This window comes from Benincasa hispida, chromosome 1 (assembly GCF_009727055.1).
Source record: "Benincasa hispida cultivar B227 chromosome 1, ASM972705v1, whole genome shotgun sequence".
NCBI lineage: Eukaryota > Viridiplantae > Streptophyta > Magnoliopsida > Cucurbitales > Cucurbitaceae > Benincasa > Benincasa hispida.
This window is the reverse complement of record NC_052349.1, coordinates 70381147-70396167: the sequence shown is the minus strand read 5'-3', so window position 1 is coordinate 70396167 and position 15021 is coordinate 70381147. Positions and strand designations below refer to the sequence as shown.

The 15021-nt window shown below is 32.9% G+C and overlaps 1 protein-coding gene across 2 annotated transcripts; it reads right to left on the bottom strand.

The window, feature by feature from the left end:
* Positions 1-3187: 3187 nt before the first annotated feature.
* On the bottom strand, positions 3188-10305 carry LOC120074729 (AT-rich interactive domain-containing protein 4-like). Of its 2 annotated transcripts, none has more exons than XM_039027960.1 (16): positions 9198-10305; positions 8503-9064; positions 8225-8410; positions 8020-8073; positions 7785-7873; positions 6864-7149; positions 6679-6735; positions 6455-6486; positions 6127-6262; positions 5860-6033; positions 5003-5638; positions 4544-4681; positions 4357-4455; positions 4103-4203; positions 3926-4016; positions 3188-3793 (listed from the first exon to the last, which is right to left on the bottom strand). In XM_039027960.1, exons 2-16 carry the CDS (start codon positions 8650-8652, stop codon positions 3668-3670), a joined length of 2355 nt encoding a protein of 784 aa, XP_038883888.1. In that variant the 5' UTR covers positions 8653-9064; positions 9198-10305; the 3' UTR covers positions 3188-3667. The 2 variants fall into 2 exon arrangements, with proteins under 2 accessions (XP_038883888.1, XP_038883881.1); XM_039027953.1 differs by having other exon boundaries at positions 8503-9353; positions 9490-10305.
* Positions 10306-15021: the final 4716 nt, after the last annotated feature.

Genomic DNA, 15021 nt, shown 5'->3' with positions numbered 1-15021 from the left:
TTAACTTGGTCCAATTTAATATTATTATTATTTTGGTTAAAGTCTTTGAACCCAAAAATAAGTTGAATTTGACATCGAACTAATTGGGTCGAAGAGTCATACTCATGATCAACCAAACCCAAATCCAACTAATTGTGGCTAAGAGCTAGACCATAGTCAACCAACCCCAAGTCCGAACCCATGAAGGCTACTTGAGAACTCTATAGAAGTTCTCTTGGAGGGTCAGCAATTCTACCTCAACACCAATTCAAGTTCAACTCTACGAATTAAGTTTCTCCGGAAACCTCGTGCGAACAATTATAATTATATCTATATCTATACTATATTAAAAGGTGCAATAAAGGGAGAATTTTTCACTTTCCTTTTTGTCCTTATAATTTTTTACAATTCTCAATCTATCCATAACATATACCTTCGTCGAAACATACACACCTCATAAATTGAACCCTTTCATCAAAGCATCTATTTGTAAAGAGACTCCACCTTTCATGAAAGTATCCATCTACAAAGAGATTCTATCCATTCAATGATAACTACCATAGCTTGTTTGTATTTATTTATTCAGGTCTTTGCAGAATTTTTTTTATAAATTATCGTAGATCAAAATTGAAAAGAGTGCATAGAGACTCTAAAATCTAGGCCATCATTAATACGGCGGAGTGTCAATTGAAAACTTAATGTTGAATTTCAAAGCGTAATTTCATGTTAATTTTTCATCTATTTTATTTTTGTTCGAATTACTTTTTAGAGAAACTATTAATGGTAGTTGATTTAATAAAAAATTAAGGTTGAATTCCAAAACGCTATGTTTTTCTTTCTTTTTTTAATTACTTTTTGGAGAATATGTTAATAGTATTAGAATTTTTACTTTGATTAGTTGGATGAATTTTGTGACATGTTTTGCATGTCGTAAGAGGCTACAAATGTTTTGTAAAGTATTGAAGTATTGTTATTTTCTTTTGTGTTCATACATCCATGCCTTTGTATTTTTAATTTAGCAAATTTTTCTCTCTTTTAGATAGGTGAAGATCGATATAGTTAGATATGATTTTGTTAGCATTTACAAAAGACTACAATAATAAGATATCTACGTTGATTTGTTAAGATTCGTATTTTGATTTTTTTTTTTTTTTTAATCCTTGTGTACGGATGTAGATATGTCAATATATGCAAATCTTTACCAAACCTTATGTTTTTGTAATTATGATTGTTAATTACGTTTTAAGAAAAGATGTTGAATTCCAAAACCATAATTCCAAGTTATTTATTTATTTATTTTGGTTTGAATTACTTTTAAGAGAAAATTTGGGATAGGCAAATAACCTTCCCTACAAAATGTTTCATATTGAAATTTTACAAAGTAGTGATTTATGGCTTTTTGTATCAATTATTGATTTCTTCCAAATCTAATCACCATTTTTTGTGTGATAATTTATTTTTTAAAAAAAATAAAAAGCAATTTAAAATAGTAATTCTAAAGAAATATTTAGAAACAAAATTAACTAAATTTAGACTATATTTGTTATAAAGAGAAGAATGTTCATCGATAGAAAAAATATCAAACTATTTATAGAAATAACAAAAAAAAAATATTGATAGACAAAAGTCTATTGGTGATAAACTTCTACCCGCCTCTATTAGCTGTATTAAAGAAGACTAAAATTTTACTATTTTGGATAAATAGTTTCCCTTATTTTTCTATTTGTGAAAATCTCTCTTATAAAATATATATTTTTTTAAAGTAGTTTACAAAATAAACATATTTGAAAAACATTGACAGAGTTGATTTGTTTAAAAATAAGATATTATTCATATTTTAAAAAAATATCTTTTATTAAAAAACAGAGCATCTACAAATTATTTTAAACATTGACACATGAATTTATAATTTAAATGAGTTTTTGTCTATTGTTATACTTTAATTACATTTTGAATGAATATTGATATACTACTAATATATCAATATTATATTTGAAAAGAATTTAGATCTTGAAAATTGATATACTATTGTTACACTAATGGTGTACATGAAATAAATTTTTAATGACTAATGATGTATTATTTATACATCTATCTTATATTTTAAATGGATTTTGAATTTGTTAATAAACTAACGATATACCAAATACTTAGAATTGCATTTCGAACGAATTATTGATACGCAAATGATTTACTTGAAATTCATTTTGAATTAGTACTAAATATACAATTGATATACCAATGTTATACTATAAGTGTCATTTTAAATTATTTCATATTTGGCATATCTACAATATCATTGATATGTCTTCTTCATAAATCAAGTATACCAATTGACTGATACACGAAATATGCTATGAAATTGATATACCAATTTAAATGTAACTTATATACCGTTAAAATCATATCAAAATTTTGAAAAGTAGAATTGATTATTAACTAATATGCTTTATATTTGATACATCAATTGACAACTTAATGTATTTAAGATATACCATCAAAATCAATTTTAAAAACATAACACAACTAACGCCAAAATCTAAATCAGAATATCAAAATTAAATTAATTGAATGAAAATAACTCTATCAAAATGAAACAAAAAAAAAAAATAATATTTACCATGGTTGAATCAACATTGACCATAACACAATTAAAGTCATGGTATATCAATTGTATAAATGATATTATTTAAATAAAATATATCAATAAATTGATACACTAAATATAAAAATTTACTGATATACCAAAATATAAAATATATCAAATATAACGGTTGACTCATAAAAACAAAATAATATAAAACCAAAAATCCAATTTGAACTTTTTGTTATATTTACCATTTTAAAAAATCGTTGCTAAATTTACAAAAACATTTTTTTCTACCTATTTTAGGATTATTTATTGCAACATACTTTAGGATTATTTATGTATTTAGCCTTTTTAATATACTCTTGATTTTTTTTCCTTTGATTAAAGTGAGATGCACTATTCAATCTGTTTGAATTATATGTCAATTGAATCAATTTTCTAAACCATAGAATTATTAATTGTCAGTTCGATTCGATCCGATCAACGTGATTCAATTTAATGGTTGACTTTCTCGTTCATGGGTTTTTATTTTAAATTTTTTATTTATTTATACTTGAGGGGAAAAATCACCCCTTCAATTTTCAGAATTACATAAATGGAAATGAAGGCAAGCGATGGTTTGATCACTTGTAAAGTTTTGAAATGCATGTGAAGTAGTGATAATTGATCTACTTTTCTTGGATCAATCATATACAAAAAATTGTAAATTAGATATCTTCCATTAAAATACATCAGTCATGGCTTAGCTACAAGAATAGAAGTATTTTACAGCACCCTACTAAAGTTAACTGCCATGCTGCTTCTAACTTTACTCCTAAACTATTACCTAGACAAACAAGAGGTCAAAAAAGAACCTATGATGAAGTCCTCTTTGTGTGCTCTAGTCTCTTTAGTTCTCTTCTTCACTTCAGAGTTTTCATCCTCAGTCTCATAAATTCAATCTTCAGCTAATGGTTGGTTTAGCAGCACACCACCTCAAACAAAACTCATCTACGAGCCGATGGAATGAATAATTTCTCGTGTAGGATAAGAATAGGCAAAAAGAAAAAAGAAAAACAACGCAGCCGAAACCTCAAGATAGGGAGGCCAAAAACTGAATCAAGGTATCCGTGGATTCGTTATTCCTTGTGGAGACCCATTTGCTACTCTGTGTGGTTTCTTCTTGTAAGTTGTAATGCTACAATGTGGACAAACATACTCTAGCCCATCTGTTTTGGCATAATCCTGCAAAGTAAAGAAGAAAATAATTCAAACCATCAAAGAGAAAAGATTAACCAGATTGCACACCCTCACTTTCAAGTTTCACAAACACAAGATTCTCCTAGAATTAATCTCATGGTGGTCCAAAATTAATACCTTAAATGCTCCTAGACCCTGCCTTCGATCGCACCCGAAATGGGCCCATTCACCACAAATGCCACAGTTCACCCAATCCCCTGCTGCACTACTGTTGAACAGTTGCAAATCCCATGGTAAGAAAGTGATTTTAATATAACTGTGAGTGAACAAAACCGGTAGAACAAATTTACAAACCTGTGGCACAAAAGGCAGCATTCTCCATCTACATCATCATGAGCCAATTCATATTCTAGAAGGTAAGTCTCATAATGTCTTTTCAATGTATTTCCAACACCCTGTGAGAACATATAGGATCAACTTCTTCCAACATATGAAATTAGTAAAATTGAAACAAGTTTCATCTACCAATAGAATTTTGCAGCTTAGGCTGAGAAGAAAAAAGCATCATAAGGGTCACAAATCTATGAGAAAAGGCTTGTTGTACATACAGTCATTCTATTGGTCATTGTGTAATTGTGCATCTTAGAGAATATCTGCCCCTTCCAGTTGATACCATTGCCGACATGAAAGCCTCCTCGGGTGACCACCTATGAAGTGGAGCAACAATTTCAATATGGGTCTTTGCAGTTAAAATACCAAAAAGTCAATATTCTATCTGGAATTCAATGACCATACCTCCTTATACAAGTTATAGAGGTCAAGACGCTTCCCGTTGAGTATGGCATCTGGAAACTCCTCAAGTCCACCTTGAGGAATAAGTCGTGAATGTCCTCTAAGTAGTAAAAACTCCATAACATCCTTCAAAAACTCCTCCTGCAATCCAAAGAAATTTCAATAATAGCACAATGAAAGCCACATCAATTCAGACAAAAAAAATTTTGAAATAAATGTACACGAGCATATAGCATGAAGTTGATATCTCTTCCTCCTAAGAAAAACCACTTCTTTTCCAATTCAGAAGCCTATGCATTTAGGCAAAAATCAAAGACACTTTTTAGCCGTGGATTTCCCATATTGACTTGATGTGCTGCCAAGTTATATTGCAGAGATATTTTACAGTTCCAAAATAGATTACCAATAACCAGATATCCACCGGCTTCTTAAGTTTAAACCTTAATGATCATGATATCTTACCTCTGAGCAATCTTGAATTGGGTTTCTTCCACAACCATGCTTCTTTAGAGGCAGTGGGTTCAAGGAAATAATCTGCTTAGACTGAGATGAGCTTGAAAAAGATTTCCTGTGTGTTGCAGAAGTTGATCCTACAGTAACATGCTTTGACGGGGTAACAACAGGTAAACTAGCCTTGGATAGGCTTCCGTTGTTCCAATCTACTTCAGCCAATCCAGAGAAAGGCGTTATTTTATTCCTATGCACACGTGGAACAGGCCTCATGGAGGCTACTTTTAATCTTTTCCTCGTTGGCAGTAAGGGTGCCTTGAACCCATTCATTGGTGCAGGCTCCTCTCTAGCTACTCTTCTAATGGAAGGGATGTTTGCATATGCAAGACTGTCGTGTGAAAGAGTGCTCCTTATTCCTTGGCTTGGTTCTACTCTCTTTCTACTAGGAGTAGGTGGCTTAAACCAGCTGGGTAATACGCTCACAAGCAACTGCTCTGAATGTTTATCATTCTCATCCCCTGAACAAAAGAAGAGCAGTCGCTCGGCATCCTCTTTCTCAAAAGAAGCAACAGGTAAACCCTGAACTCCCCCAATGCCGAGTGCAACTAAACTCCGGTACGACATGTCAGGCGCAAGTTGCCTCAAGACCTAAAACAGCATCCATGGCAAACAAATTAATATCAATATATTAAAGATGAAATGACTTTGGATTATTCAACCTAGTTCAAATCTTTTGATAAATTGAACCTCAACCATAGAAAATATGAATAAACCAAGATCATTGATTTTAAGAAATAATAGATCAGTGTGCAGTTTACTCTAAAGTGCTTAATTTAAGTGGAGGGGGAAAACAAGCATGTTGGGTGGACCTGTGATGCCCAAGCAGGAACCTTCATGGAAACCTCAAATACTGTTGCCCCACAGGCAACTGAAGCAGATTTTCGAGGCTCGTGCATGTGATGTTTGTTGCCTTCACAATCATGCATAGCATGAACTAATTGGTTGTTTTCTATAATCTCATGTTTGATATGTTTCTCCAAGAGCTGGAAAAGTTAGTACCAACCAGGAATTAGACTCCTTATTTAAAAAAAATTAACAAAAAGAAACAGGCCAAATAGTTCAAATTAGAAACAAACCTGATCATCAAAACAAGTATGAGCACTACCAGACACCAATATTGAGATGTGGGCTGAACTACAAGTCACTATATCACATCGCATTGTCACAACCCCACGAGAAAAGGATCCTGCTTGAAGAGGTGGTGGAGGAGCACTGCACCATATTTTTAAGTCATTAATAGCATACACAATTGACATGCACTGAACTGAAGATTTAATCCCTACCAAGAAGGCATAGCATAGATATATGACACTGAATGTTAACAAATAGAATTGGTATACCATATGCGACAAAAGAATATTCCCAATATATATCAACAAAAGTTCTTTCCAAGAAGAAGCTTACCTGAACTTTCCCTGAAGTTTACTCCCACGTATCTGTATCACCCATAAAAACCAAAAACTCAGGACAGTCAATAAGGGAATGGCCCCAAAACAGCTTAAGTTACAACAGTTCACAGAGATCTTTTCCATTCAATCATTCAGAACATGATAATGAATAATATCAAACAATGTCCTTGACCAACTCTTACAAGCCAGAAAACAAGAAAAATCCTGAAGGACACTTACTTCAATGTTCAAAAGCGCATTAAGACCATCCTCCAATGATCTCAATAAGCAGGCATCCTAGAAAGCATGAAAATTATAAGGAAGACCACGTAAAATAACTTATAATTGAAAAGGTACTCGTTCCTGCACACCTCTATGCAGCTGTACCCACATGAATATACAACAAATGCCTGGAAACTGCTTACCGGTGTGCAAGGCACTCCACAGATAAGAAATCTCACGGTCACATTGTTATCATGAATACTTATGGCTGGGAGGGTTTCTAAAGAACCATCTCCATCTTCACCTTCACCTGCATCTACCTCGGGGGGTTCTACATTAATCTTTAGGGGTTCCCCAATAAGCTGTGGCTCTAGATCACTCATAATACTGTCATCAGCAATCCCAGGCAGACCGTAATTGCTCCCCACACAATAAAGCTTAAAAGCAGCACGTGCAAGCTGAAAAGCATCCCATGTATGAGTAGATGAACTGCATCCCACAAGTGAAATAAAACATAAAAATCAAACATTTGTCACCCTCCATAGATATACAAGCAGAAAAGTTCAGACAAAAGTAAAACAAATACACCTTATGCAAAACATAAGTGCCCTCCAGAAGTAGGGAGGGCCACGAGTGTCAAAAATAAGTTTGTTGGTTTGTGTTATGTACAAGAATGACATGTAGATAGCTAGAAATTAGATGCATGGCAAAAGATGAATGTAGTTTTGTTTTTCATGAGAATGCTCCTTGAGAAACTCAACCCATTTTACATGATAATTCTATCTTCATGTTGATTTTTATAATTGTATTCACTATATGTCATGCACCTCACTTCTTTAAAGTCCTTATGTTGCTCCTTGCACTTAAGCCCTAAAAGTGCCATTGCTCTTTAATTTGCTTCACACTATTAAAAACACTACTCACAACTTCCATAGTAGGGTGAGCTCATATAAGAAGCACAAAAGCATATATATGGAAAATCACAAAGTAACTTTGATTCTACTCCAAATGTCAGGATAAGTATATAATTGAATCCATGAAGAAGGGTGAATAGACACCTATAACCACACAATTCTAGTCTGCCTAATTGCAAGTAGTGCAAAACCTTAAAGTATGCAACGTACCTCTGCACCACTGAAAGCAATGCATTACGAAAATGAGCTGCAGCATAACATGAAAATGTACTGTTCCAATACATGAGGTAAGGAATTCCCTGCACAATGATCAATTTGTTTCAATAAACAATCTTGGATAAAAAACTTATATCACAAGAATGTTAGACAGGCAGGCTGCCACCCTTGTTCATATCAACATTATAATTTAATCGAAGTGGTGGTCTAAGAACCTCATAGAAGTCACCTTAGAATGAAGAGCCTCCGCTATTCTGCCTCCATTTGGAATTTCTAAATACACCTGAGCAAATAGATGAATTAAATTATCAAAACCAAAATCTACACTAACCAAACTCATTCCTCCAACCCCATCACATAGGAGTAGCAAAAGAAAAGACGAGACGGTCGGTAAAGAGCTAATTCATAAATTATAGAAGGAAGACAGAGCATACAATGGTTGGTAGTGTAGTATTGAATAGTCCACATAAATCTTCAAGAGATAAATCAACACCATTCCAAACCAAAGACCCAATTTCATCATTTCCAAGTTGTTCCCCTTGCAAGTAGACGAAGCTCGGTAGATATGATTCCACAATTCTACTGAATTCATCCTTGCTTGGATTTGCCAAAACTCGAACCTGCACATTCAAGCAGCTGAATATTTTGACAAGAAGCATCTTTAATTGAATAGGAAAATTGCAGATAAATGACAGCTAATGCAGACTTGCACCTCCAATCGTCCGGAAGAAACTAATTCTGGAAACGGATATCTCAACTTATCCTCATCAACTTCCTCCTCACATTTTATTTTAGGTACACTTCCGCAGGTGACAGCAAGTAGGCTACAAGTCTGTCTAGCAGCTACTACGGAATGAAGCATCGTTTACAAGAAGATCCGGGGGAAAATTGCATTAAGCGGACTTCCTCAAGCAATGAGATCTTTCAACTTGCTTTTGGAACCATTAGAACACAAACATTCGCTAAAACAGAGCCCCAATGCCCTGACATCAGTTAAAAATCTGAGAGACCAATACCCATATCCCATGACATAGAAGTAAAGAACCTGAATTTTCATTCTGAGGTTGAAACAATGCCATCATCCTAAAGCCCCTCAGGGGGACGGGCTTTAAGATCAAAATCACAGCCGTCCGGACCCTTTAATTCTTACCGGACCAACAATTAAACCCTAAAAATCACCCAGTTCAGCACAAAATTTCTGCAAAACTGAATGCAGGACTTATTAAGAACTCAAACCCTATCCGTTAAAAATCTCCAACTATGACCAACATGTACTGCAAGAGCAAAACATATATATTCAGCTGCTAGTTGAGCAAAAGCGCTTCAAGGATTCATATAAAGAAAAAACCATCATAATCGAAGCTTCAAAGCAAAACCCATAAGAGAAAACCTCAAAATTAAACAAACCAGTCACCAGCAGAAGGAGCGAGAGGAAATTCAGCGCTTCAGACAACAGAAACCGGAGAACCCACCAAGCGAATGGAAAAATCAAGGAAATTTGAACACCCAGAACGATGAGATGAAGAAAAATCGACGAACAAGACAAGACAGAGTCCGTAACTCCTAAAAATCATACGAAAGGGGAAGAAATTTGGGCAGCGATAGAAGACTGGAGCCCGAAAAGTGAACCCTAGGGCCTTAAAATTCACATCAATAAAAAATCGATGAAAAAAAAATTAGAAATAAGAAATATTCTTACCTTTCTCCCTATCCACATTCCACGCAATAAACAAGAAAATCAAAAGCTCACACAGTTGCCAAAAATTAAATCAAATAATTAGTTCCTTTCTGTTAAATAAATGGGTGTCAGATAAAAACATTCCCACATCTCGAAACCGGAAGTCAAACATATCAAAAGATTCAAAACACATTAAACCCAACAAGAAAAGGGAAAGGTTTATATCACAGTCTTTCCCACAAACTGCGATTCCAATCCAATCAAGAAAACAACTCATCGCCTTCCAAATTTACTTCCCCTCGCCCTTTTTATTCTCTGTCTTGTATGAAATTTGTAAACAAAATCAGATCCAAATCCAGAAATTTGCGTTAATTGGGTGCCCACAAAGCACGGATTTAACGAAAATTGTTCGTATAAGATTTCAACCCTTGTCTTGTTCGTAATTTGGGTTCCGTTTTTTTATTATCTTGGATTGGATTGATGAACTGATTCTTCAAGTTTCCGTCAAAGAAGCAAAGCTGAAGCTTGTTGTTTTCTCCTCATACGGCCGCATCTGCACGAATTCAGAACCAGGAAGTGGAGTAAAGTTGCACTGGCGGATGGCTCGGCTGAATTTTCAGTTAATTGTGTGGTTTATAGTGTGTATATTTACAGAATCTTTACGTATTTTAAGGGATTTGGAAGAAATGAAGTGATTTGAATGTTGAATATGAAGAGGGTATGTCAAGAATCAAGATTAAAGAATAGAAAAATGGACCCGAATTCAACAAGAAATTGGTGAATTTGAAGGATAAAGAAATGAGGATGGCGCCACATTCAACATTTTCTATACAACACTCTTCATCTTATATTGTTTTTCTTAAACATCGTGTGGTTGGAAGATTCTAAACTTTTTCTTCATGTTTGAGATGTTTCTCATGAATATTTTTAAAAAAAAAAAAAAAACAAAACAAAATGGAATAGTCTTTTCCCTTAATTTACTAAAATAAAATTGTTATAAATAGTTATAAGTGAATTAATTTAATTTAAACTATTTATTAAGTTTTAAATTTGAAAAATATCCCTACATTCAAATCTTACATGTTTGTAGGCCTCTTCAAATACCACATTAATAAAATTGACCATTAAAATTGATGCATAAACAATTTTTAAAGGAAATGTTAACTGAGAATCTAAATTGATTTGCTTTTAAAAATTTAGGAGTTTAATTGATAAAATTATAAGATTCACACCATATTTATCCAAATAAGATGTAACAAAGGGTCTAAATAGATATATTTATAAAAATTCACGATCTTGACACAATTATTAATTCATACTTTAAATTGATACAGTCCCAAAATTCAACTGTGTAAATTGATATTTTTCCTCTATATTTATATCATGTAATATATGCTATATCATGTACATTATAATTGATTTTTCAATTTTATTGTCAAAGTAAGTTAGCTTTGGGATATAATCTCTTTTTCACAGTCAGGTTTTTTTCTTTGAAGAAAGTAGAATGTTTGATCTCCTCTCACAATTAATTTTTTGCTATGAACTGTAAATATTTTTGGGACTTTTTTATTTATAAGAATTTTCCTAATATTATAAACCTATTAAATTGTTCTATAATTTTAATTATTATTAATTATTATAAAAAATATTAATTTAATGCATGTTTTTTTCAGAGGTATATATTTTTAAAAATTACATGTATATATTTCAACAAAAAGTTTTAAAAAAAAAATGATAGGCAGCCATCAAGTAAAAATAAAATTGGAAAAAAAGAGCTAACTATCAGTAATGCTTTGAAAAAAATTGCCGGTGCAAACCTTATTGGATAGTTAAAATATAAAAATTAAATAAAAATTAAAGATTTAATTTCATTTAATTTAACTGACTTATATTATGATGCCCAACCATAAATTTTAGTTGAGTATTTGTATCTTATGTCAATAGAATTATGTTCAGATTGATTCATGAAAATCTCTATGTTAAGGCTATGTTTGATAATGGATATTGATTTTGACTTTTTATTTTTAAAAACTTTGTTTGTTTTTTTTTTCCCCAAATTTTATAACATATTTTTCACCATTTTTGCAAATACATTTGAACTATAGCCAAATTTAAAGTTATAAATAAAATTTTAAAATTTTAACTTGGATTTTGAAAATGTTTTCAAAAAGTGGTTAAAGAAACAATAAATACATAGATGAAAGTTAGGTTAAAATTTCAAAAGCATAAAAGAAGAAGAATGTTAGCACAAGGGGCTTAAGTTATTCTCTTTTTGTTTTTATTTTCTTTTTATTTTTTTTTCAGTAGTACAGGAAAAAATACTAAGAACAATTAACGAATTACAAATAAAGAGAATCATTCCTTACATCCATAGTCCAAGGTGGATGCTTTTTTAATGATAATCCTCAAATTTCATAATGTTCCAATTACCATTGACAATCAAGTTGCTAACAGTTGTATTTAATATTTATTGAAGGTCTAGAGGAGTGTTGAGACAATATTCTTCCCAATAAAAGCAACAAATTTGAAAGTTGGCTAAGAGTAGTAGAGGACAACTTCATGTGTAACCATGGTGTAAAATTTTGCAATAGGGGAGAATTTCATTTTTCTTCCCATTTTGAGACTTGTGTAATTCAATCCAATAAATTAAGATTTGAGGTTATTTTATGTAACTTAAACATGTATATAGTTGACATACAGGTGGATCATATTTAAGTAATAATCTAAATAGTCTGTAGTATGTGGAGAATGTTGGATGCCTTATCCTGGTGACACTATGAATACGACCCATTTTATAATTGTTACAAGAGTTGTAAAGTGTTACAAATGATTTGATCCTAATAGTTCATGTGAAGACATGCGAGTGATGGTATCCTATACAAATAATTTGTATAAGACTGGACCGTGAATATAAAGTTTGATATTCCGATCAAATCCTATGGCTTTCATCAATAGTTTTCCTAGCATTGTATGTGGATGTTATCCTACTCATTGGGAATGATGTAGGTTTACTGATGGATGTAAAGAAATGGCTAGCTACCCAATTCCAAATGAAAGATTTGGACAAGGCGTAGTCTGATTTAGGGGTCGTAAGGACAAAATGCTATTCTTATCTCATGTATCGTATATTGACAAGATGTTTGCAGGTATACGATGCATCTTATCTAAAGAATGGACAAGCATCTTATCAATATATGGCGTACAATTCCAAGAGGAGTTTATTACTTTTCATACATGGAATTGTATTGTCTAAAGAACAATGTCCTAAGACTCCTCAAGAGGTTGAGGAAATAAGGCAAATTCCTTATACATCGGTTGTAGGTAGCCTTATGTATGTCATGTTATATACAAGGTCTGACATTTGCTATGCAATAGGAATGGTCAGTAGATATCAATCCAATCCAAGATATGATCACTGGACCATAGTTAAGACCATCATCAAGTATCTTAGGGGAACGAGGAACTATATGCTTGTGTATGGGCTAAGGATTTGATCCTTACAGGATACACTGACTCTGGTTTTAAAACTAATAGGGATTTTAGGAAATCCACATCAGGAGTAGTGTTCACTCATAACGAATGAGCTATAGTTTGGCAGAGTGTCAAACAAGGTTGTATTGCTGACTCCACCATAGAGGCTGAATATGTAGCTGCTTGTGAAGTTGCCAAAGAAGTCATTTGGCTTAGGAAGTTCTTGATGGATTTGTAACTTGTTCCAAATATGACTTTTTCCATCACACTTTATTGTGATAATAAGTGGTATTGTGGCACACTCTAAAGATCCTCGAAGCCAGAAGCACGGGAAGCATATCGGAAGGAAATACCATTTGATATGGGAGATTGTGCAACGAGAAGTCGTGATTGTCACAAATATAACTTCGGAGCACAATGTTGCTTATTCATTTACAAAGGCTTACACGAATAAGTGTTTGAGGGTCATCTAGAGAGTCTAGGCCTGCGAGATATGCACCACACTATCTAGGGCAAGTGGGAGATATTATTGGATATAGCGTATGCTCTAGTTTGTTGTATTAGTGTACATTGTTGTATTGTAATTGTTATATTTATTATTTTGTATGCCTCATCAGCTGTAACGATCCAACTTCCTAGGACTTATACTAGGTCGTTACTACATGCAAGCATAAATCTCAAAATGACTCTTTCATAAATTTTAACTAAAATCAAAAGAATTTTATTAAATAATAGTTTTTATAAAATCTAAATAACTAAAAATCTTTTATCGGGGGCCCCTAGAAATATAAGTTCAAAATAAATTTCATTAAACTTTATAAATAAAAATTTAAAACAATGGAACTCTAAGTTTAAACATCAAAACTAAAATTTAAAATGTTAAAACATGAAAACATGAGCAGGAGCATCTCTCTAGTCCTAATGGTATGGTCACGTCTTCCTTTTATCATTTGCCAATATGTCCTTACTCTTATCTGAAAACATAATATAAGAAATGATGAGTATAAAATACTCAGTAAGTAACCTCGCTACTGGGGTCAGGCTAAGCATTTATGTCTAATAAATGCAATATTCTAGTAGAACATGCAAAAACCTCTACTTATCATGGATGACCATCTAGTGAATAATTTAAACCGACCTACCATCGATGAGATGTACCCACAAAGCTCTGGTGAAATTTCGAAGGAGATCACTAACCTCTATTGAAGTCCCGAAGGAGATCATTAACCTCTGGTGAATCCCAAAGGAAACACAAACCTCTAGTGAAATCCCGAAGGAGACCACTAACCTTTGGTGAAGTCTCGAAGGAGATCACTAGTCTCTAGTGAATCTCGAAGGAGACACTAACCTCTGGTGTATCCCGTAAGAAACATAAACTTCTGGTGAAATCCTGAAGGAGATCACTAACCTTTGGTGAAATCCTGAAGGAGATTACTAATCTCAGGTGAATTCCAAAGGAAACACAAACCTTTGGTGAAATCCCAAAGGAGATCACAAACCTCTGATGGGTACATGATTACGGGTAGAGGGCAACTATCATTAACATAAATGTCATACATCATAAAATAGAGTCCCACACATGAATCATAACATAAAGTTCATACATCCTCATACATGTCAAATAAGATCTAGTTCATTCTCATACATTATTGTAAAATATCTTATAAAATAAGATCATGCTCATACTTATCACATACTTCAAACAAGACAGTCATATATTCATATTTCCTTTCTAATCAGGTATCACGATTCATACAGTCTTAGAACAATCAAAATTATCTTTAATTTTATCATCTGGCACGAAGGCAGTTCTAATAGTAAGATTACTGACCTTGAACTTAAGCTAGATAAAACTCTACAAGTAGTCTACCTCCCTTAACTAACTTCTAGGAATGGTTGTTGAAAAAAAAAAGTTTTCTTTCTCATATAACTAAATATCTTTAGAAGCTTCTAAGAGGAATTTCTTCACCACGAAAACGAGAGCGAGGCGGCTAAGAAAATGTGAAGATAACAGGGATTTTTCAAGTAGATAGATTAGATTTCCTTTTTGAATATGACACTTTATCTAATTAGGAAATTGAT